Source organism: Schistocerca piceifrons, chromosome 4 (assembly GCF_021461385.2).
Source record: "Schistocerca piceifrons isolate TAMUIC-IGC-003096 chromosome 4, iqSchPice1.1, whole genome shotgun sequence".
In the NCBI taxonomy this organism is placed as follows: domain Eukaryota; kingdom Metazoa; phylum Arthropoda; class Insecta; order Orthoptera; family Acrididae; genus Schistocerca; species Schistocerca piceifrons.
In genome coordinates, this window is record NC_060141.1 from 760,698,421 (window position 1) to 760,721,772 (window position 23,352).

General features: G+C 39.7%; 1 protein-coding gene across 1 annotated transcript in view; it reads right to left on the reverse strand.

Annotated features, from left to right (window-relative positions):
* LOC124795388 (trypsin-7-like) overlaps nucleotides 1-23,352 on the reverse strand; it is a 100,658-nt gene that overhangs the window by 50,211 nt on the left and 27,095 nt on the right. Inside the window, exon 4 of the mRNA XM_047259402.1 lies at nucleotides 498-611. Within this exon, the coding sequence (XP_047115358.1) occupies nucleotides 498-611 (114 nt within the window). The remainder of the gene's footprint in view (nucleotides 1-497; nucleotides 612-23,352) is intronic.

Below are 23,352 nucleotides of genomic sequence, written 5' to 3' on the forward strand. Positions count from 1 at the left end.
TGGACAATAACATATCCCTCCAAAAATACAATCAAACTAAGGATATTAAATGGAATGATCACATAGACTCATTCTTACCCTGGCCAGATACTGGGAAAATATTCTTAGTTTACAAGATAGACTGCTTACAAAAAACACTTGTGTGTAGAATCCACACCAGATAGCAGTAACAGAGGACATTAGAAATGCTGAAAACCTAAATTGGCAGACATTTGAAGATAGATGCCTGTTATCCTGCAAAAACCTACCTGGAAATTTCATGAACCTGTATTAAGTGAGGAATATAGGAACACACTACATGTATCTCTACGGAATGGACTACACAGAAAAGATTAGACTAATTACAGTGTGCACAGAGGCTTTTAAACTATAGTTTGTCACCCGCTCCATATGTGTATGGAACAGGAAGGAACCCCAACATGTGGTACAATAAGAAGTATCATCTGCTGTACTTAACAGTGGTTTGAAATGTACAGATTTACATGTAGTTTACTTACATAAGGTAGCCCCCATCCAATAACTGTGGCTGGTGTGCCCACAAATGTACTCTGGTAATCCAGTGGAAGCTCTGTTGGGCGTACTCTTGGGCCAAGAGAAAGTGGCTCAGACAACTGCAAGTAAAGGAAATGAACATTAAAATTTAGAAGAATTACAATATTGAGTGTGTGTTTGTGTGTGTGTGTGTGTGTGTGTGTGTGTGTGTGTGACATCTTTCGAGGAATTTCAGATGCATTAACAAAGAGGAAAAAAGCGGGAGAAAATAGTTAAGCTGCTGTTTTCTCGATATACACACAACACAGTTCGCTCCATTTATTTTTTCAAGTATACCCTCTTCAAATATGAAATGAGCACTGGGATTGGTGTCATTCTCAAATTTTTAAGTACTATGTAGATAACAGGGAACAGTTCTGACATTCTGACATTTGCATATACAATGTGATTCAGGAACAATGACACATAATTTGTGAGGTGATTTTACGTGTGGAAATAAATCAAAACCAAAAAATTTCTGTAAAAATGTGTCAGATTTTCGACTGCCGTGGAACTGGTGTGTGTTGCAGACTACACATATCCATGAATGATTATGATGGCATGTGTGAATATTACTTACCAGAATGCTGTTTAGGCGCTGTGGTGGACAGAATAATGGTGGGACAGATGACTGATCCATCCTACATGAGATGTTCAGAAATCCCCCAATCCTTCTCACTGTACTTGTCAACCCATTGCGGAGTGTGTTGTGTTGCACACTCAACTTAATGTCAATAGGCTTTATTGTGGGCAACAACATTAGTGATGCAAGTCACAAGTTCTTCACGTGTATCCACCTTCATTGCACACACATCCATCTCTAACCAGCCCCATAAACAGAGGTCTAATGGTGTTATGTTGGGTGATCCTGCATTCCATTTAATGGGGTCTGCCACAACCAGTTCACAGTTGAGGAAATGTGTTATTCAGATACTGGAATACTTGTCCGGTATGGTGAATTGGTGATCCATCCTGTTGCAGGTACATTTCCCATTCTTGCCCTAATGTCTCTTTAAAAGTGATGGTGGGTCTTCTGTCAGGATATGTGGATTTGCTGTGGCTGTCGAGCAATATGGCTGGAACACAGGCCCTATTGCCAGTTCATCAGTCATACCATACCAGATATTAACTGAGAACCTAGCATGGAATCTTATTTCCCTACTGTCATGTAGATTCTCCATCACCCATGTATAAGAATTGCAGGCATTCACGATACCATTGCATGTAAATTTAGCTTTATCTGTAAATAATGTATTGCACAACTTATCCGTGTACAGCCAACCATTCACAAAATTGTTGGTTGCATACTGAGTCACCTGGATGCAGATATTGCACAGGCTGCATGTAGAATGTGTACAAGCCCTCAGAATGTAATGTAAACCACACTCATGTTTGTGGAATATCAAGCTGGCAGAAAATGCGCTGTGTACTGGTGACAGGATGCCATTATACCATTGCAATATCATCTTCCCTTTCCTCAGCTGACTGGACGGCCTTACATTCTGATGTTATGTGTATGCTGGGTAGTGTTCCAGATTCGCATAATGTATGAAAAGTCCTGGGGAATACCTTGGCACAGGGAGTATTTTGATTAGGGAAATGTCTTTGGTATTCTGTAACAGCTGGATGGGCTATACCATTACAGTACCCATGCACAAACAACATGTCTGTGCATTCTGAATGGGTGAATGTATACAGCATGTTGGTATTCACAGACCCAATGGACTTGCTCAAATAAACACCACACACACACACACACACACACACACACACACACACACACACACACACGACTGCTCTCTGATCCACACTTGCAGCTGTTGCCTTGGTGCAATGTCACAGTGCTGCCATCATCATCATTATGATTTCCTTCCAGCGAGGCGGGTAGGAACATGGTCAACAATATGCCTCCATTGGTTTCTATCCTGGTATAGATTTCCCTCTCCACTACATCCCATGTTTCTCCTCTCCTCTTGAGCTCTTCCTTAACCTGGTCTGTCCATTTCTTTCTAGGCCACCCAGTTGGTCTTCCTCCTGATACCTCCATCTCCAAATACTGGTGTGGAGTTCGAGTTGGGTGCATTCCCTTCACATGACCCAACCACTTCAATCTCATCTGTTGGAGAAGTCTCACACCTCTTGTAGGATGAATCAGTCATCTGTTCCATCTTTATTTTGTCTACCACACTGCCTACACAGCATTTCGTTAAGTAATATTCATAATATTCACACTTGTCTTCATACCCATTATGGATGTGTGTAGTCTTCAACCTGCAGCAGTTCCGTAATGATCAAAAACCAGACGCATGTTAATAGGACTTCTTTGCTGTATTTTCACATATAGTATACCCTCACTTGTGACGTTGCTCTTGAATCACCCTGTATTGTACACCTGCAATTTTTTTAAATGTGCGTCGTTGTTGTGAGGGGTCATAAAATGTACTTAGATATAATCCTCTTCTTTCATCTATATAATTTACCAATTGCATATATTTGTATTGTGGATGGCTGTAATGAGCACTTACTAGACCCTTTCTTATGCACTGAGAGGAAAAATTTTGTGAACAATTCTTCCTGCCCAGCACAACTACAAAGCCAAAGCAACAGTATGTTAGACTAGCATGTTTAATGGCTCATGGAGTATTACATTAATGCTCCATCTCCAGTGCATGTAATAAAATAGCATTCATTCATAAATGGAGTAATGTTTAAACTTCTTCCACAACTACAAATATGCTTACAAATGCATGAAGTATGTTCTTCTGCTACATTAATGACAGTAACGAGCCCCTTTGGTCCTGCTTGTGAGAAGTATAGTTTGAAATAACAGGAAGGAAATTAGTGACCCCACTCTCCAGCAATTTAATACTGTACAGCAGCAACAGATTATTTTACTGATACTGCATTGTATACACAACAGTTTTGCCCCCATTTTTTTCTGTGTCAGGAATTGGGAAGTAGATATTTATCATCAGTCTTGAATGAGATTACTATTGAACTGTCTGTGTCTGTTTAGAATTGTATATTGAAAAATATTTACTCTCAGTAACTGCAAGATGATTTCCAGTCAATATATTTTTGTGCATATAATAAATGATCCTACTCTAAGCTGAAGCATCATTATCACCTGCTTAACAGCATGTGGTTAACCTTTGATATGCAGCTCAGCAGTAATTCTGCATGGCATGGATTCAGTAAGATCTTGGTTGGTTCTTGAATTATATGGTATCAGATGTCTACACTCAGGTCACATAATTCCCATGAAACGGATGAGACTATAGAAGAACTAGGAGCAGAAGTTGTAGCCCAGGACTGCAATGAAGGCACAGCCAGACATCAGGTGCTGGTCTTTGAAATGACTGATCAGCTCATGTGTCACCAGAGCATAAGTGACAAAATCAGACCACAAGTCATGCAGTTGGCAATTGTCCATGCTTTATCAGCACACCTCAGCAGCAGCACAATTTCTGTGACACTGTTCTGGGTGACAGTGCCTTGGCACCAGTCTTCAAGAAGCGACTCAGGCTTGACTTCCCGACCTACTGTCAATGTGCCCTGCCAATTACACCAGACCCCAGCCATTGCCTTGTTCCAGATGGTTCCAAATGACACCAAAATGTCAAACCTTCCACAACTGTCAACACATGGAAGCGCTATTTGACCACAGCAGTAAAAGGTCACCAGTGTGTTGGGCCAGCTGAGCAATAAGTGATGCACAGTCTCTGTGCATCTCCACATCACCTTAACTCTGCCACCATCAGGCCATGAAGGAGTGACGTCTTCCTGTCTGCCCAGGTTAGGCAGCCAACGCCACTTTAGCCACCACCTCCCTAGGATTGCTTGCCATCACCATCGCCAGAGCCCAACCAGCAGTTCAGTCATATTTTAGGCAGCACCATGTCCTTCCATCACGCTGACTGAAATCGTCCTCTGCATGCTCTGTGCTGTAGCCGTGCCACATGTGGTCTCCACACCATTACTGAGTCAGTGCACCATGTCAGGGCTCCACTGTGTAAACAGCTCACCAGCCATTATAGCGCTGAATATCCCATGAAGAGTTGCCGACTACATCCACCATCCCAGAGAACTCAACCCAGTACCAGGAGCAACCAGTTTTTTTTTTTCCTGAAGAGGGCAGGAAGTGTATGGATGGAAGACAGTGCTGAATATTAACAGAGACGTTAACAGATGTGAGTAGGTGCACAGAGTTTTTTCATGCATTGAATCTGTACATTCTATAGGTTTGTATACTTGTGTCCCTGTTGTTCAATATGTCGGATGTATACACAAATGCTGTATTTAAGAGTGGCCTGAGGGCCAAACCTCTAGTGCCAGTAACTTGTACACAATGTCATTTGCAAGGTGATCCATCCCCATGCACCACGTTACACGATATAATTTGTCGGATTCATCATTAACAAGGTCATTAAGCAAGCCAGTACCAGGAGGGTGCCTAGTTTAGACATGGGAAACAGTGGGTACTGAGGGGACTTAGAAGTGGCCAAAGTAATCATAAGTTTCATTTTTGAAGGATAAAATAAGAACTGTAATAGTTTTGTGATGCATTCTATGTGGGAATGACCAGCAACAAACTGTCCATTCGCATGAATGGACACAGGCAGACAGTGTTTGTTGGTAATGAGGGTCACCCTGTGGCTAAACATGCCTTGGTGCACGGCCAGCACACCTTGGCACAGTGTTACACTGTCCGGGTTATCTGGATACTTCCCACCAACACCAACCTATCCGAACTCCGGAGATGGGAACTTGCTCTTCAATATATCCTCTCTTCCCGTTACCCACCAGGCCTCAAACTCCGCTAATTTCAAGTTGCTGCCACTCATACCTCACCTGTCATTCAACATCTTTGCCTCTGCACTTCCGCCTCGACTGACATCTCTGCCCAAACTCTTTGTCTTTAAATATGTCTGCTTGTGTCTGTATATGTGTGGATGGACGTGTGTGTGTGCGCACGAGTGTATACCCGTCCTTTTTTCCCCCTAAGGTAAGTCTTTTCGCTCCCGGGATTGGAATGACTCCTTACCCTCTCCCTTAAAACCCACATCCTTTCGTCTTTCCCTCTCCTTCCCTCTTTCCTGATGAGGCAACAGTTTGTTGCGAAAGCTTGAATTTTGTGTGTATGTTTGTGTGTCTATCGACCTGCCAGCGCTTTCGTTTGGTAAGTCGCATCATCTTTGTTTTTAGATATAGTTTAGGTAATGGGTTAGAGAAGCTTTTAGATTAGATTTAGATTATGTGGAAGATGTGCATATTTGGAATATAGCATGCATATTAACAACATAGATGTAACCAGTGGTAGCTCAGCACTGACCAAGTACAGCGTGGCTTAAGTGTCAGAACAGAATTGAATAGTTCAGATTTTCCGTCTTTACATCATACCCAACTGACCCAAAATGGCAATATGCTGAGACATCACATGGATGAGAGGTTATCATTACATGTAAAGATATCCACTAAACTGCTCAGGTTTGCACATAACAGCAATAAATCCACCACAAATATCTGTAGAAATTTGTTAATACAGAAGAACATGACCAGAAGGTTTTATGAAGCTTTTGAAAGGTGGATCTTGGGCAGGAAGTACTCTCTCATACTGAGAGGTTAAATGTAGAATTGGCACAGGAGGGTAGCTGGAAAGCAACTGTGACCCAGGAAATAGGACCATGGTAGCAGAAGGCTCGATTAAGTGGGGCTGCTGGATTATTTGTTTTCTCATGGAGGAAGAAGTATCTGTTTGTGGAGATATTAAGGTTTTTCCATGAAGAATTGGGAATTTATTGTGAAGATGAGAAGTTAGAATCATGGGTAAGATGAAGTAGTCTGTTATAGACTTCTGCCTGGTCGATATGATTAAGAGTGCAACTATGGAAACGCTACTACTGACTCCTTTCTAATGTAACATTTTTCATTGTTGATTAGTTCATAATGACAAGACAACAGTACAGTACACATATGGTTTACATAAAAGAATTATACAGGTCAAGGCATGCCTGGTTTTTCTGGGGTTAGTGCCAGGAAGCAGGTAAAATGTAGGATGTACCTTAACACAATATTCAGGAATATTTGTGGGTTTTTTCTTGTCAGTTACTCAATACATGCTTTGCAAATGATAGGAGAAGGTGGGAAATGAGAGTTTTAGCATGTTCACATTAAGTGGAAAGGCTGGAAGTTTATGCAGGTAGTACACCTTTCCTTAACCCCATTCCTTTCTCATGATGTGTAATATAGCTGCAAATGCAGATGAGGACATAGGGACTTAAGTGAAAGCCAAGTGCTAGAATGATCAATATGGAAAAGAAGTGTGAATGATGATAAACTGACACTGGGAATGTAAATGTGAAGTGTATATAATTGTTATTAAACTGGTGGCTGTTTCTACCAAAATTCATGGGTGAAGTTTCTTGTGAGACAGAAAGAGATTGCAATGAGCAAAACTATAGAACTTGGAACAGAAGCTGTAGCCCAGAACTGCAGCAAAGGCACAGCCACACATCAGATGCTGGTCATTGGACTGCATGATCAGCTCCTGTGTCATCAGCCCATGAGCGCTGAAATCAGGCCACAGTCCATGGACATTGGTCACAGCTACCCATGATTGATCAGCATTCCTCAGCAGCAGCAAAAGTTCTGTCAAACAGTCCTGGGTATCAGTGCCATGTGGCCAGTCTTTGAGAAGCCACTGCAGCTTGCCTGACTTCTGCCTCATCAACATGCTCTACCAGTTATGACATACCCCGACCATTGCCCTGTTCCATATGGTTCCGAGTGACACCAAAATGTCATGCAATCCACAACTATAAGCACATTGAAGCTGTATTTAACCATGGTTTTACCAGCCCATCAGTGAGTTTAGCCACTGAGCAGTAAGCAGCATCCAGTCTCTGTCTGTCTGCACTATTGCCACTACTCTGCCATCACCCAGCTAAAAAGTAAAGACCTTTGGTTGTCTGCCCAGCCCAGGCAGCCAACACCACTTTAGCTGCCACCTCGCTGGGATTGCTCACCATTGCCAGAGTCGAACCAGCAATTCAAAGTCAGATTCTGGATGGCACCATGAGCTACTGCTATGCCAACCAATGTCGCCCACTGCTCCACTCTATAGCTGAGCCACATGTTGTCTTCACGCCATCGCCGAGTCAGTGCACTATGTCAGTGCTCCACTGTGTAAGCAGCTTGTCTGTCTGAACTTCTGCCTGTTACCTCATAGGCCACTACAATGCTGAATATTACGAGGGTGGTTTGAAAGTTCTCAGAATGACCACGAGAGGTCAGTGCTAGCTGTTGCCCATAAACATGTGCCATGTCAGTGCTCTTGGAAGAGAGCTGTGGCAGTGATGTGGCTCTGTTGTTATTCCCGCATAGTGATTTGTGAAGATGGAAAAAAAGAAAAACAAAAAATCAAGATTTGAGCAGTGATTAAGTACTTCGTAAAGAAAGGTATGAAAGCAAAGGACATTCATGCCAATTTCCAGAATACACTGGGGGACGGACTCTGCTCCTTCTTATTCAACTGTTTCCAAGTGGACAAATGAATTTTGAATATGATCGGAAGAGCTTAGATGGTGATCGATTGAATGGTCGGTCAAGATGTGTCACTACTCCAGAAATCATTGCAAAAGTCCCAAAATGGTCATGGAGGATCGCCAATTGAAAGTGTGTGAAATTGCTCATGCTCGCCAGATGTCATCTGAAAGGGTATATCACATTTTAACTGAAGAATTAGAAATGAAAAAATTATCTGCAAGATGGGTGCTGTGACTTTTGATGCTGGATCAAACTGTTTGTGACCACTGATGAAACTTGAGTGCACTACTATATCCCAAAGACAAAACAACAGTCACAGCAGTGGAAAAATGCTGATTTTCTGCCACCAAAGAAAGCAAAGCCAATTCCATCAGCGGGAAAGGTCGTGGCATCATTGTTCTGTTATTCGAAGGGGATTCTGGTTGTAGATAATCTCCCCACTGGGCAAACAGTTAGTGGAGAATACTTTGCTAACCTCCTGGATAAATTGCAACAAAAGATACGTGAAAAAAGGCTAGGTTTAGCAAGGAAGAAAGTGATCTTCCATCAAGACAATGCGCACCCGCACACATTGCCATCGCCATGGCAAAATTACATGATCTAAGGTATGCATTGTTGCCACACCCGCCTTATTCACTTGATATGGCTCCATCAGACTTCCATCTCTTCCCAAAACTGAAATTTTTCTTGGTGAACGAAGATTCACTTCAAACAAAGAATTGATAACCGGAGTCGACAACTATTTTGCGTCATCATGGTCGGGGAAAACATAACCACGAAGGGATGCAAATTATCCACAGGAATGTTTACGAAGTCTACAGCTGTTGTGGTGCCTTTGACTACTACCACATGCCCCATGGAAGCTCAGGTGAATGTCCCTCATAGCATAATAATGCCCCCACAACACTGCATCTGTGGGAGAGTTCACATTTAAAGCAGATGTTTGGCTGTATGGCAGTGTGTCTGGACACAACCAGGAACAAGAAGTATAATTCATCCAACAAGGTGACACTTTTCCATAATCTGTCATCATATCTGCCACCTATCCTGCTTTACACAGCAGGCAAGCGTCAGACCTCCACATTCTGCAATCGAGCATGGACGTCGAACAACTTTCTGTGTGCTCATGGTTTCACTGCCTGTCAACCAGTTTACATAGACATGTATGACAGTAGCATGCAAACAGCCTACCAGCTTCACAGTTTCTAAGATGCTCATTCCAAAATGCCAGGCCATAACTGTCTACCATTTGTCACAGTCTCATATGTTAGTGTTTTTCTCCACTTTTAGTCCGTACCATCACTGGAATGATCCCTGATTCCCCTCTGTTTTGCTTATACACATTCTATACTGCATCATGTGCCCCCAGTGCCACAAGGTGGGCATCTGTCTTGCAGTGGGCAGTGTTCACAATGCTTTGGCTCAAAAGTGTGTACATGTTGCATTTAGCACAAGTAAATGAAGGTATTAACCATCAAAGTTTTATGCATAATATAAATTGAGAGCCTCATTATTAGCATCTGTATGCTTTATCATACATTTTTGTAGAAATGTTAAATTTTTTTCTGCAGCATCTGGGGTACAGTTTAAGTAGTAAATGAAAATTACTTCAATGTAACCCACCTTTGTAGTCAAGGCTACTAATATGAGGTGTACATAAAGGCCAGGAACACTTTCAATGATTTATTGCACAAGAACCAAACATTGTACTGGTATCATACAAATGTCATTTTGAAGAGAAACCCTGATAATTTTTTTCCCCCATATATACTACCGATAGTCAGCACTAATCACAAACACGGCGAGTTTAGGTGTGGAGCAAGCTTTCTGTATGTTGGAGTTCGACAAAAACAAGTGTGCTACAGATTGGACATGTTGCAGCAATGGCTGATGCCTCAAATGCAAATGGACGCTCCGTTCATCTTTCAGCAGGATGGGGCTCCACACCACTTTCATTGTGAAGTTCTTGGGTAGCTGAACACAGAGCTGTCGTGTCAATGGATCGGCCGTGCTACAGAAGGGGACAGCTGTTTCATGAAATGGCCTCCCCAATCACCAGATCTCACTCCATGTGACATTTTTCTGTGGTGACACATTAAAGATCTGGTGTATATACCGCCTCTGCCACGTCATGTAGCAGGGTTCCAGGAGAGAATACGGGAAGCGGCTGCCACAGTCGATAATGTCATGCTGGGATGGGTATTGAAAGAATTCGATTACCGTATTGACGTCTGCCAGGTCACTCATTGTTCGCATATTGAATGATTGTAAAAAGAACTTTCAGTGCTTCTCTTCAAAATGCAACATGCTTGACATCTGTATAATGTTAGTTCTTGTGCAATAAATAATTGAAAGTGTGCCGGGACTTTATGTACACCCTGTACATGCATGTGCAGTGGTAACTGATTTGTATCCTGGTGATGGAAGAAACATTTGACTACCAGCATTTAGCTGATAATGGACGGAGAGGCAGTGACTTAAAGTTCCTTATTACCGTACCTTATGTCAGTATGCTGGATTAAATCCCAGATGTTACTGCAGTGTCTTGTGGAGTAGGATGTGTGACACTGGTGATGATATTTTAATCAGGTGGGGCAACAATTTCAGCAGTTCCCTTTTTTCGGCCTCTCACTATTTTCATCACACAATACAAACTTGATACAATGCTACACACACATCCATTGTGGTCTCCTGCATTCAACAAATACACATAAGTCGCAACTCTCTCACATCCCAAGCAAGGGGAAATAGAGGAAGAGAACCCTTTCCTATCAGACAGTTGAAACTACCCATCTGCATCTTCCAGCTAAAAGTGCCAACAACTCTTCCTTCACTGTAAGATGTACTTATTAATAATGTCTCTGTCAGAAAATTGATAAAGAGGAGTAATAACAATGAGAAGAGGTATGTCAAATTACTACAATTTATGAGAAATTAAATGTATTCTTGGGAATATTTTTATAACAATGAAAACACCACTTCTTGTGACATTTGAAAGCAAAGTTGCACATTACTGAGATGATAAGTTGTGGATCAATATTTAAGGTGACAGAAACAGATAACTATTTAATATCAATTTATTTGTTTCATTTTGTCATGGACTGACCAAGGAATACACAAAAATACAGCATCTATTATAATATAGCTTGACAAATAAGATATGAAACAATGTGAAACACATGGTTTACTAACACTATTTTAATAATAATGCAGTCAATAAATATGTTATGCTGGGAAAGATACAAATGTATTACATCAGTTGAAGATGGGTGAAGGCTGGAAATGCTTCTTGGCGTAAATGAAACTACATAAACGTGACCGGTTGCTGTGTTTCTTCAAATAATACTACAACAAGTTTATAAAATACAGACCATCCATAGGAATCACCCAGATATGCACTGTACAGTCCATTTTCTGCTCCCTTACTATTTTAGGCATGTTGGTGGTTTCAGTGGTGCCACATAGAAGCCTCTTTCTAGATTTGAGTCACACCCTTTGTGGTTTTTCTCTAGAGCAAATTGTTGGAGCTGGGTCATACATTTGTGTATTGTCTACTTTCTGTGGCTTTTCTATGGACATCTAGTGGCACTATCCTAGCCAGACTGTATAAGCTGTGAATGGGAGTTAGTCGTATATAGCCTGTCATGATGAAGCAGGCAGAGGTAAATGCTATATCTGCTGGTTTGCAATGTGCAGAGTGACTCCGCACAAGGCTTGCGATTCTGCCACCTAATAATAGAATGGCCATGCAGATCAAGGAAGGTGTTTACCATATATTATGCTAAGTAGCTTTTTTAGGAGGTTGTTACAAAAAAAATGGCTCTGAGCACTATGGGACTTAACTGCTGTGGTCATCAGTCCCCTAGAACTTAGAACTACTTAAACCTAACTAACCTAAGGATGTCACACACATCCATGCCCGAGGCAGGATTCGAACCTGCGACCATAGCGGTCACGCGGTTCCGGACTGTGAGGTTGTTACATGCTAAGATCTTTCCCCTTTTGTTCTGACAGTGTTAATTAAAATGGAATTCTGCATTAAGGGCAACTCCCAGGTAGCCAGGATTGTTATATGGTTATAATTTTATTCCATTCAAATTGATCCCTGGAATTTGGTTTGCCTCTCTGTTTCAAGGATTAGATGTGCATGCCTAATTGTTGGCTGTTTTTGTCATAATTGGTTCGACTTGTAATTTCTATCAAAACTGTTGAGAGTAGTGTTAATTTTTAGTCTTTTCGAAAGGTGTTACTGGGGCAGAAGTGTACTAGACTGTCAACATAAATAAAAAAAACCCTATTGCAGGTCCAATATGCTGGTCATCTATGTATAGAAAAGACTTTGCAAGTAAATAATGAGGATGGTGTGAGAAAATGTTATTTATTGCAAACAAAAATAGAAGTAACTTTTATCCTCTTCAGAATATTTTCCTTCTCCATCTATGTGTCACTTTGTACATGCCTTAAATTGTTCAAATCAATGCTGTAGCTCATCTTGTTCAACAACCCTGCCATTTCTTTTTCTTTTAGTGTTCCATACACTGAAAATTGAATTCATCTGTCGCTTTTGATTGTGGAGGCAAAGATCACATGGAGCAAGAGCTGGTGAATGTGGAAGACACTGAAGCACAAGAATGTGCTTGTCTGCTAAAAGCTGTTTAACAGATATAGCTGTATGAGTTGGTCCAGAGCCCTTGAGTTTTGCTTGCACAAATCTGATCTTATCTTCCTTAAAGTACTCTTTCCTCCAACTTGATTAGAAGTTATGATTAACAGCTTGTCCTCATCCAATCCATTCAGTCATGATAACACTCTTAATATGGATGGAGATCAGCATTACCTTCATCTTTGACTTGCTCATTCTCTCTTTTTTCATTCATGGTGATCTTGGGTCTTGCAGTGTAACAGCTGACACTTTGTTCCCAGATCATGAAGAGAAATTCATATTTATTCACCTGGGATGACATTCATGAGCAAGCCCAGATATTGGGTGAATTGTTCCAAGATGACAGAGCAGATTTTCCTCTGATCTCTTTTTTTAATTTATTCCTGAGTGAATTTTTTTGAGACTATTATTGTACAAACTTCTACTGTGTTTAATTCATCATGCAAAATTTCTCCTCATGTATCTTTGTTCATATTTACCATACTGATGATCATCCAGACGTTCAGGCATTGGTCTTTCTTCACAATTTCATTAACTTTCTAAACATCTCCTTCATTTCTCGCAAGCAGAGACCAACCCAGACATTCATCTTACTGAGCCTCTTTACGAGCTTCAAAAAACTAAAATTTTGCCATTGAAAATCTCAAGCATGTGAAATAGCATTAGCACCAAAAACATGTCCTTCAAAATTTGGATGGTGTTTTCTAATTTCACAAGTAATTTGAGGTTGGTGCATTACTCGAACCTTAAGTCAACCCTGATGGCAAGTAAGCTTGATCAGGAGGTATTCATATATGATATTGTATACATTGAAATTCCTTGCAATCACAGCACATGGGAATGTACTGCAGGGTTTAAAGCTGTATATTTAAGTATTGATTTATTATTGGCATAATGTGCACTTCACGCATGGGGGTTACTTTCATAGTCTCAGATGTTATTGAATTTAGCATATGTTAAAATACAGGAGTAAGTAAGAAACACATATTTTTTGTTTTCTCACAAAAAATTCCCGCCCCAAGATACAGGCCTCCAAAGATGACATTGCGAACACCGGTTTGAAGATTCAAATTTCAGAAATTTTTTTAAAATATCAGTCAAAGTTCCTTTACTGTCGCCTTTTGAGTTTTTTAATAATTTACAGATTTTTTTTTTCCTTCGAAAATACCAATCCAGAAAAGATAGATTTTTTTCTGTCAGTTAGTACCATGTAGTGCTATATTCTCTGTAAAGGAGAGCTTCCACTTTTAAGTTGAACAGATTTTATTTTAAAAAATCTTTTTTTAACTCTCAAAGGTAATGTATATCTTCACTGAAGTTGTTTCTTACTAATTTCTTTGTTACAATGTTTATTTCTATTGTCTTTGTTGCAGTTATTTTTTATCACTTTTTTTGTTCAGTTATTTCTTTTCACTTTCATAGTTGCAGATATTTCTTACACTTTGCTGTAGATTCTTGTCTGTTCCTTTGTCATGGTTTTTCATTGCAGGTTTTTGTATTGTAGTTGTTTAGTGCTAATTTGTTTACTGAAGAGGCTTCTGAGAAATCTGAGACCATCCAGCGAGTTCTGTGGTTTTGCGAGGAATTTGCCAGTTGACACAGATTCAGTGTCTTTTGTGAAAAGAACTGTTTGAAATGTCTTCTGACTGGGGTCACAGGAGAGTGAAGTGTACTGACTATTTGCATATCCATAAAAGAGTGATATAGAACAAATAAACAAAAAAACAGACTTTGTTCAGGTTGGAAATAAGTGTTGTCATTTGAAGACTGTTTCAAAATGGAGATGTTTCTAGTGACGACTTTTTGTGTTCTAAATGTTTTGACAGAATAACAACAATGATAGTATATTAACAATGTGAAGCCTCCCATGGTGCAAATGATGCAGATTTTGCATCAATAGAGGAAGAATTAAATACCGTGAATCAGTCAACTACTGACTTAGTCCTGTAAAGAAACTGTGGTCAGTGAAGTCGAGTCATAAGCTCTATGCATCAAGAAAGCTCAAAGAAATTACTATTTTTTTAAGCTACGGATGAATACACTACAGCAAAACTGACCACACTCTTCAAAGTGGAAATTTCGTCATCAGAAGAAAATGAACCAAAGCACTCTTGCACCTTTTGCCCTCTTGCCAAGAATTTTTTCACAAATATCAATTCAGCTGTTGAATACTGTGCATCCTACAGTGAAAAGGTGCAAGTTTTAACTACTATTCCAGAGACATTTTCAAAGAAAACATTTTTGAACCACATTTCATCAGTATCAAAGTACACGACAGACAAATCAAGAGATGTGAGGTCTGTAAAAGGAGTGTTTGGAAGACCAGATGCCTATTATGGCCATCCTGTAGAAGCAGCTCAAGTTCAAATAGTGAAGTCATTTTATCTGGAAGATAAATGGGACTGTTCTCACCAGAGTGCTGATAAATAAGACACTCTAACTGTAACAGGTGAAGGTCAAAAAGTTATGAAAGTGAAGAGGTACATGACTCGGGGTATTAAAGAAACTTTCCGAATTTGTAAGAGCAACTGTACAACTTCTTATATTGGAAGATCACAATTTTATGCACTACAACCTAAGTGGGTAGTTCAAAACCCAGCTAGAGACATCTGTTTATGTGTGTACTGCACAAATTTTGAAATTTGTGTGGTAACTTTGAAGAACTTACTGGTGCATATGACACCTTTGTTGTGCATGTGAAGTCATCAGTAGTCTGTGACATAAAGCGAGAGACTTGTTTGTTTCAAGAATGTGGTGACTGCCCTGGAAAGGGAGGACTGTTTTTACAGACACTTGGCCTGGAAAGTGTATCAGATAACTGCAGAAATTACATATGCGACATGGGAGGAAAATAAACTAATTAAGAAAATCATTGCTTTTGACAGTTTCGTTGATGAACTTGGTAAGCGTTCAGTGAAAGCAGTAACATACCCGCATATAAAGAAATTGCAACAACAACACATTGCAAAAGTAAAAGGGTGTGTACAGACTGAAGGTTCAAATGGTTCTGAGCAGTATGGGACTTAACATCTTAGGTCATCAGTCCCCTAGAACTTAGAACTACTTAAACCTAACTAACCTAAGGACATCACACACATCCATGCCCGAGGCAGGATTTGAACCTGCAACCATAGCAGTCCCGCGGTTCCGGACTGCAGCGCCTAGAACCACACGGCCACTGCGGCCGGCCAGGTTGAAGGACTATGTTTAGTGCTACACTGTGATTTTACTGAGAACTGGTCTGTAATTCTCCCACAAGAAGTACAAGGGTATCATTGAAGTAATGAACTGGTTTCAATTTTTACAGGAGTGACATATTTGCAAAGCAAGACCATAAGTGTTGCAGTTATAAGTGATGACACAGGATGTGGGTTTTAAGGGAGAGGGTAAGGAGTCATTCCAATCCCAGGCGCGGAAAGACTTACCTTAGGAATTGGAATGACTCCTTACCCTCTCCCTTAAAACCCACATCCTTTCTTCTTTCCCTCTCCTTCCCTCTTTCCTGATGAAGCAGCCTTTGGTTGCAAAAGCTTGAATTTTGTGTGTGTGTTTGTGTTTGTTAGTGTCTCTATCGACATACCAACGCTCTCATTTGGTAGGTTACATCATCTTTGTTTTTAGATATATTTTTCCCACGTGAAATTTTTTCTTCATTTTTATATACATATATATTGTACTAATCAGCAGAAAAAAATCTAAATTTTATTAGTTGGCATTTTTTGAAAAAAAAAATAAACTTCATAAATTATAAAAAAGTTCAGCATGATGTAGTAAAAGAACTTTGACAGATAAGTGCAAATGGAGGATTTCTTTGTAATCATAAAGCAATTATCTTCCAAATAAAAAAAAAAAAAAACCAACAAAATATCAAGAACTGTTCCAGAGATACAACATTTTAAATTTTTTTCCAAAATTTTCTTTTTCAAAATGGTATGAACAGTGTCGTCCTTGGAGAGCTGTATCTCAGAGCAGAAACTTTCTTGGAGAAAACAAAAAAATATTTGTTCCTTACTTAGTCCTTTATTTTAACATATGCAAAATTCAGTAACATCCAAGACTATGGAGGTAAGATTTTTTCCTAGCCTGCCTGGATAGATATGGACTATATATATTAGATATTCTGTACATCAACAAGTTAGCAGCCTGCTTATCCCCTTTAGGGCTTTAACTGAAAGGAAAATGATGCACGTTCATGCTTGATGATAACCACTTTGCTAACAATGGGAAGTGCATGTAAGTGGCACAATAAAATGTGTCTGGCGGTTCCGTCATTTGGTTTTGTCACATTTTGGTTTTATCTGTAACACGTCATGTTGACTTATCTGTTTTTTCATTTCTGCAAGTGTCAGTGACCTAGTGGTTGTAGTGACAAAATTGCATGGTGAAGTTAAACGTTGCAGTTTCCGTTGGTAGCACTAAGTGCCGATTATGTCAGCACTTCCCCTCACATGTCTCCGACCACTGCAGAGACCAGTCGTCTCATTTAGATTTTTGTTCATGATTTTTAGCTGTTGTTTTTGAAGGATGCAGATGTGAAGAAAATAGCACACTAGTTGCATTAAATTTATTTATTTATTTTTAATGCAGCTGGTGTGCTATTTCTTCACATGAGAAATCTTGTTATTCCATTCACACCACCACACCCCAGTGCAGTCGAAGCTCTTCTTTTTACCACATCTACTTGCTTCACATAAAAGAAATTATTCAGATTGTGAAGGGAGACGAAAATTTAATAGTCATGGGTGACTGGAATTCGAGTGTAGGAAAAGGGAGAGAAGGAAACATAGTAGGTGAATATGGATTGGGGGACAGAAATGAAAGAGGAAGCCGCCTGGTAGAATTTTGCACAGAGCACAACATAATCATAACTAACACTTGGTTTAAGAATCATGAAAGAAGGTTGTATACCTGGAAGAACCCTGGAGATACTAAAAGGTATCAGATAGATTATATAATGGTAAGACAGAGATTTAGGAACCAGGTTTTAAATTGTAAGACATTTCCAGGGGCAGATGTGGACTCTGACCACAATCTATTGGTTATGACCTGTAGATTAAAACTGAAGAAACTGCAAAAAGGTGGGAATTTAAGGAGATGGGACCTGGATAAACTAAAAGAACCAGAGGTTGTACAGAGATTCAGGGAGAGCATAAGGGAGCAATTGACAGGAATGGGGGAAATAAATACAGTAGAAGAAGAATGGGTAGCTTTGAGGGATGAAGTAGTGAAGGCAGCAGAGGATCAAGTAGGTAAAAAGACGAGGGCTAGTAGAGATCCTTGGGTAACAGAAGAAATATTGAATTTAATTGATGAAAGGAGAAAATATAAAAATGCAGTAAGTGAAACAGGCAAAAGGGAATACAAACGTCTAAAAAATGAGATCGACAGGAAGTGCAAAATGGCTAAGCAGGGATGGCTAGAGGACAAATGTAAGGATGTAGAGGCCTATCTCACTAGGGGTAAGATAGATACCGCCTACAGGAAAATTAAAGAGACCTTTGGAAATAAGAGAACGACTTGTATGAATATCAAGAGCTCAGATGGAAACCCAGTTCTAAGCAAAGAAGGGAAAGCAGAAAGGTGGAAGGAGTATATAGAGGGTCTATACAAGGGCGATGTACTTGAGGACAATATTATGGAAATGGAAGAGGATGAAGATGAAATGGGAGATATGATACTGCGTGAAGAGTTTGACAGAGCACTGAAAGACCTGAGTCGAAACAAAGCCCCCGGAGTAGACAATATTCCATTGGAACTACTGACGGCCGTGGGAGAGCCAGTCCTGACAAAACTCTACCATCTGGTGAGGAAGATGTATGAGACAGGCGAAATACCCTCAGACTTCAAGAAGAATATAATAATTCCAATCCCAAAGAAAGCAGGTGTTGACAGATGTGAAAATTACCGAACTATCAGCTTAATAAGTCACAGCTGCAAAATACTAACACGAATTCTTTACAGACGAATGGAAAAACTAGTAGAAGCCAACCTCGGGGAAGATCAGTTTGGATTCCGTAGAAACACTGGAACACGTGAGGCAATACTGACCTTACGACTTATTTTAGAAGAAAAATTAAGGAAAGGCAAACCTACGTTTCTAGCATTTGTAGACTTAGAGAAAGCTTTTGACAATGTTGACTGGAATACTCTCTTTCAAATCCTAAAGGTGGCAGGGGTAAAATACAGGGAGCGAAAGGCTATTTACAATTTGTACAGAAACCAGATGGCAGTTATAAGAGTCGAGGGACATGAAAGGGAAGCAGTGGTTGGGAAGGGAGTAAGACAGGGTTGTAGCCTCTCCCCGATGTTGTTCAATCTGTATATTGAGCAAGCAGTAAAGGAAACAAAAGAAAAATTCGGAGTAGGTATTAAAATTCATGGAGAAGAAATAAAAACTTTGAGGTTCGCCGATGACATTGTAATTCTGTCAGAGACAGCAAAGGACTTGGAAGAGCAGTTGAATGGAATGGACAGTGTCTCGAAAGGAGGATATAAGATGAACATCAACAAAAGCAAAATGAGGATAATGGAATGTAGTCTAATTAAGTCGGGTGATGCTGAGGGAATTAGATTAGGAAATGAGGCACTTAAAGTAGTAAAGGAGTTTTGCTATTTGGGGAGCAAAATAACTGATGATGGTCGAAGTAGAGAGGATATAAAATGTAGGCTGGCAATGGCAAGGAAAGCGTTTCTGAAGAAGAGAAATTTGTTAACATCCAGTATTGATTTAAGTGTCAGGAAGTCATTTCTGAAAGTATTCGTATGGAGTGTAGCCATGTATGGAGGTGAAACGTGGACGATAAATAGTTTGGACAAGAAGAGAATAGAAGCTTTTGAAATGTGGTGCTACAGAAGAATGCTGAAGATTAGATGGGTAGATCACATAACTAATGAGGAAGTATTGAATAGGATTGGGGAGAAGAGAAGTTTGTGGCACAACTTGACCAGAAGAAGGGATCGGTTGGTAGGACATGTTCTGAGGCATCAAGGGATCACCAATTTAGTATTGGAGGGCAGCGTGGAGGGTAAAAATCGTAGAGGGAGACCAAGAGATGAATACACTAAGCAGATTCAGAAGGATGTAGGTTGCAGTAGGTACTGGGAGATGAAAAAGCTTGCACGGGATAGAGTAGCATGGAGAGCTGCATCAAACCAGTCTCAGGACTGAAGACCACAACAACAACAACTTGCTTCACACAGTCAAAGAGAGAGACTGGATGAGATGAAAGCTCAAAAAGTAATAAGACTCCTTCACACAGTGAATGTAAAACAGTTTCAAATATTTACTGAAAATTTCGAAAAAAATGTAATATAAAATAAAAATATCGACACTTGATATTACCATTTTGAGATCAATATACCAGTGAAAAAATGTCACCAATATACGCTATGTATCAGAAGTATCCGGACACCTGACTGAAAATGACTTACAATATCATGGCGCCCTCCACCAGTAATGCTGGAATTCAATATGGTGTTGCCCCACTCTTAGCCTTGATGAAAACTTCCACTGTCGCAGTCATACGTTCAATCAGGTGCTGGAAGGTTTCTTGGGGAATGGCAGCCCTTTCTTCACAGAGTGCTGCATTGTATCAATGTCAGTCGGTGAGGCCTAGCACGAAGTCAGCATTCTGAAACATCCCAAAGATGTTCTGTGGTATTCAGGTCAGCTCCTGGTGCAGGCCAATCCATTACAGGGATGTTATTTTCGTGTAACCACTCCACCACGGGCCACGCATTTTGAACAGGTGCTTATCATGCTGAAAGATGCAGTTGCCATCCCCAAATTGCTCTTCAACAGTGGGAAGCAAGAAGGTGCTTAAAACATCACTGTAGGCCTGCAAAACGTGACCACACCATAGCACCACCACTTCCAAATTTTGCTGTTGGCAGTACATATGCTGGCAGATGATGTTCAGTGGGCATTCGCCATACCCACACCCTGCCATCGAATCGCCATGTTATGTACCATGATTCGTCACTCCACACAACATATTTCCATTGTTCAGTCATCCAATGTTCATGCTCCTTACACTAAGTGAGGCATCGTTTGGCATTTACCGGTGTGATGTGTGGCTTATGAGCTACCGCTCAACCATGAAACCTAGGTTTTCTCACCTCGTGCCTAACTGTCATAGGTTAGGAGTGTGGAAATCTCACTTACAGACGTATGACACAAGCGACACCCAATCACATGACCATGTTCGAAGTCCATGAGTTCTATGGAGCACCCCATTCTGCTCTCTCACGATGTCTAATGATTTCTGAGGTAGCTGATATGAAGTACCTGGTAGTAGGTGGCAGTACAATGCACCTAATAAGAAAAACATATGTTTTTGGGGGTGTCCGGATACTTTTGATCACATAATGTATACCGAAATCTTTTGAAAAAAGTATTGATATATTGATATTTTATCAACAGCCCTAGTTTCAACCAAACCACTACAATTGTGTTACCATACTATCCAGTCAGTCACCAATATTTCCTGAAAGACTGATGTATGCAGTAGTTACACCCATCTCTAAATTTGGAGATAAGCATCTAACTTCTAATTAGACCTCATTGGCTGAAAGCTTACTTGTGACAGTCTTTTCATTGTGCCTATGTGCCACTCAGCATCTCTGCTATATGGTGAGTGGCAACTTTCCTTTTCATGATATTGTTATGTTACATCCTGTCCATCCTGGATTTTCCATTGTTAAATTCATAATATGAATGCACATATACACATTTTATCAATGCATTACATAAGGCAGAATAGCCTGCTTCAAACAAGAGAAATGAACCATACGGCTCCTTCAATAATACACATTTCTTTTGTATTTCATGGAGGAAATTACAAACTACAGTAGTATTGTATTGCTTACAAGCATAATCCATCCCCTTTGTCTACTTTGTAATTCAGCAACCTGCTTATTTATTTGTAATAATTTTATATTGCATGAGCTCTTTAACCAAGTAAAAGCTATTTGTTCATAAGTATTCTATAACACTTTTTTAAATTTATGGAGTTCCTTTATGTTCTTGATCTGTTTTGGCAGTTTATTATTATATCTCTTGACTCCTTGGTAAAACATAGTGGTTTTGGTCTTTGCTCTATCAATTCTGTCCAGGTACAAGCAATTGCTGTATCTGGTTTGATGATCAGGTACAGAGCTGTTTGCTGCATATTGCTCAATGTGGTTTTTATATAAAAACTGCAGTTTGGAATATATATTAACTTGTAACTGTCACAATGTCCCATTTTTTTGAATAGCTCAATTCAGTGTGCACTTTTGTGACTCTTTCTCATTATTCTGATAGCTTATTTTTGCAGTTTGAAGACACTTCCATGTTATAGCATTCGCACTCCAGAATATTATGCCTTAACTGAGGATAGAATGTATAGTATGTATATTATGATAGAACACAGAGTATGTTACTTTCAGACATGAGCTATTACACACTGTGGTTAGTATTCATAAAGCACAACATGCTGTTCTAATTCTTTTCCAAGCACCCTGATATGTTCATATAATTTTAATTTTTTGATCAACATATGTGCATAAAGCTTTTTTGCCAGCTACTCATTCCGTAGTTTCATTATGTATTTGAAGTGTTACTGTATTACGTTTCTCATTTATGGAGAAGTTCATATTATTTGTCTTTTTTGCATTATGAGTCACTTTATTGTTATTTGACCAGTTGTGGACTGCCATAAGTGTCTTTTCAGATTTTATTTCTAAAATTTCTGGTGTTCTGTCTGTAATTATTATGTTCCTGTCATCAGCAAATAACACAGTTTCTCCTTGTATGACCCACAGTGGGAAGTCATTAACATAAACAAGAGACAATATTAGACCTAACACATTGCCATGAGGATCTCCAATATTCAGATATTCTGGGTTTGAGACATGTTTCACCATACAGTTAGACCTACCTGAAATTTGAAATCTCTCTACCCTGTGCACTCAGTCTGCTGGTAAGACCTAAACTATTTATTTACCACCCCCCCTTATTCCCAGTGCTTCAAGTTTACCAAAAAGAGTTTCATGATCAACTATACAGAGGTGTAGGAAAATGTCTGTTACCTGTTCTACTTTATTTAGGGCTTCTGAACCTTCTTTCTGTAAATTTTGCTATAGAAGCTTCTGTTCCCTTTCCAGACCGGAAGTCAAATTGTTCTTTGTACAGTAGTCTGTATTTCTGTAAAGAATCCTTACATCTGTTATTCATTATAGTTTCTGTAACTTCTGGAAAGGAAGACAGTAATAGAACTGGTCTGTAATTCTCTATATTTTCTGTACCACTATTTTTATGTATGAGAAGTAGTTTTGCCCACTTTAGGTAATCAGGGAAGCAACCTAATGAGAATGAATCATTTATGTTGTCTGTTAGGGGTATTTTTATGCTGCTAATGTAGTCTCTTTGTACACACATTGGAACTTCATCTAGACCTGTTGATATTTTACTCTTAATTATATGTACAATCCTACTGATTTCCTCCCCAGTGATGAGTAGCAGCAGGAGCGTTCTGTAAGGTACATAGTTATTTGCATTATTAATTCTTTCTTTCCTTTCTCAGACGTTATGTCTGGTTAAAAATGGAAAGTGACGCAGACCTTGATCAAGT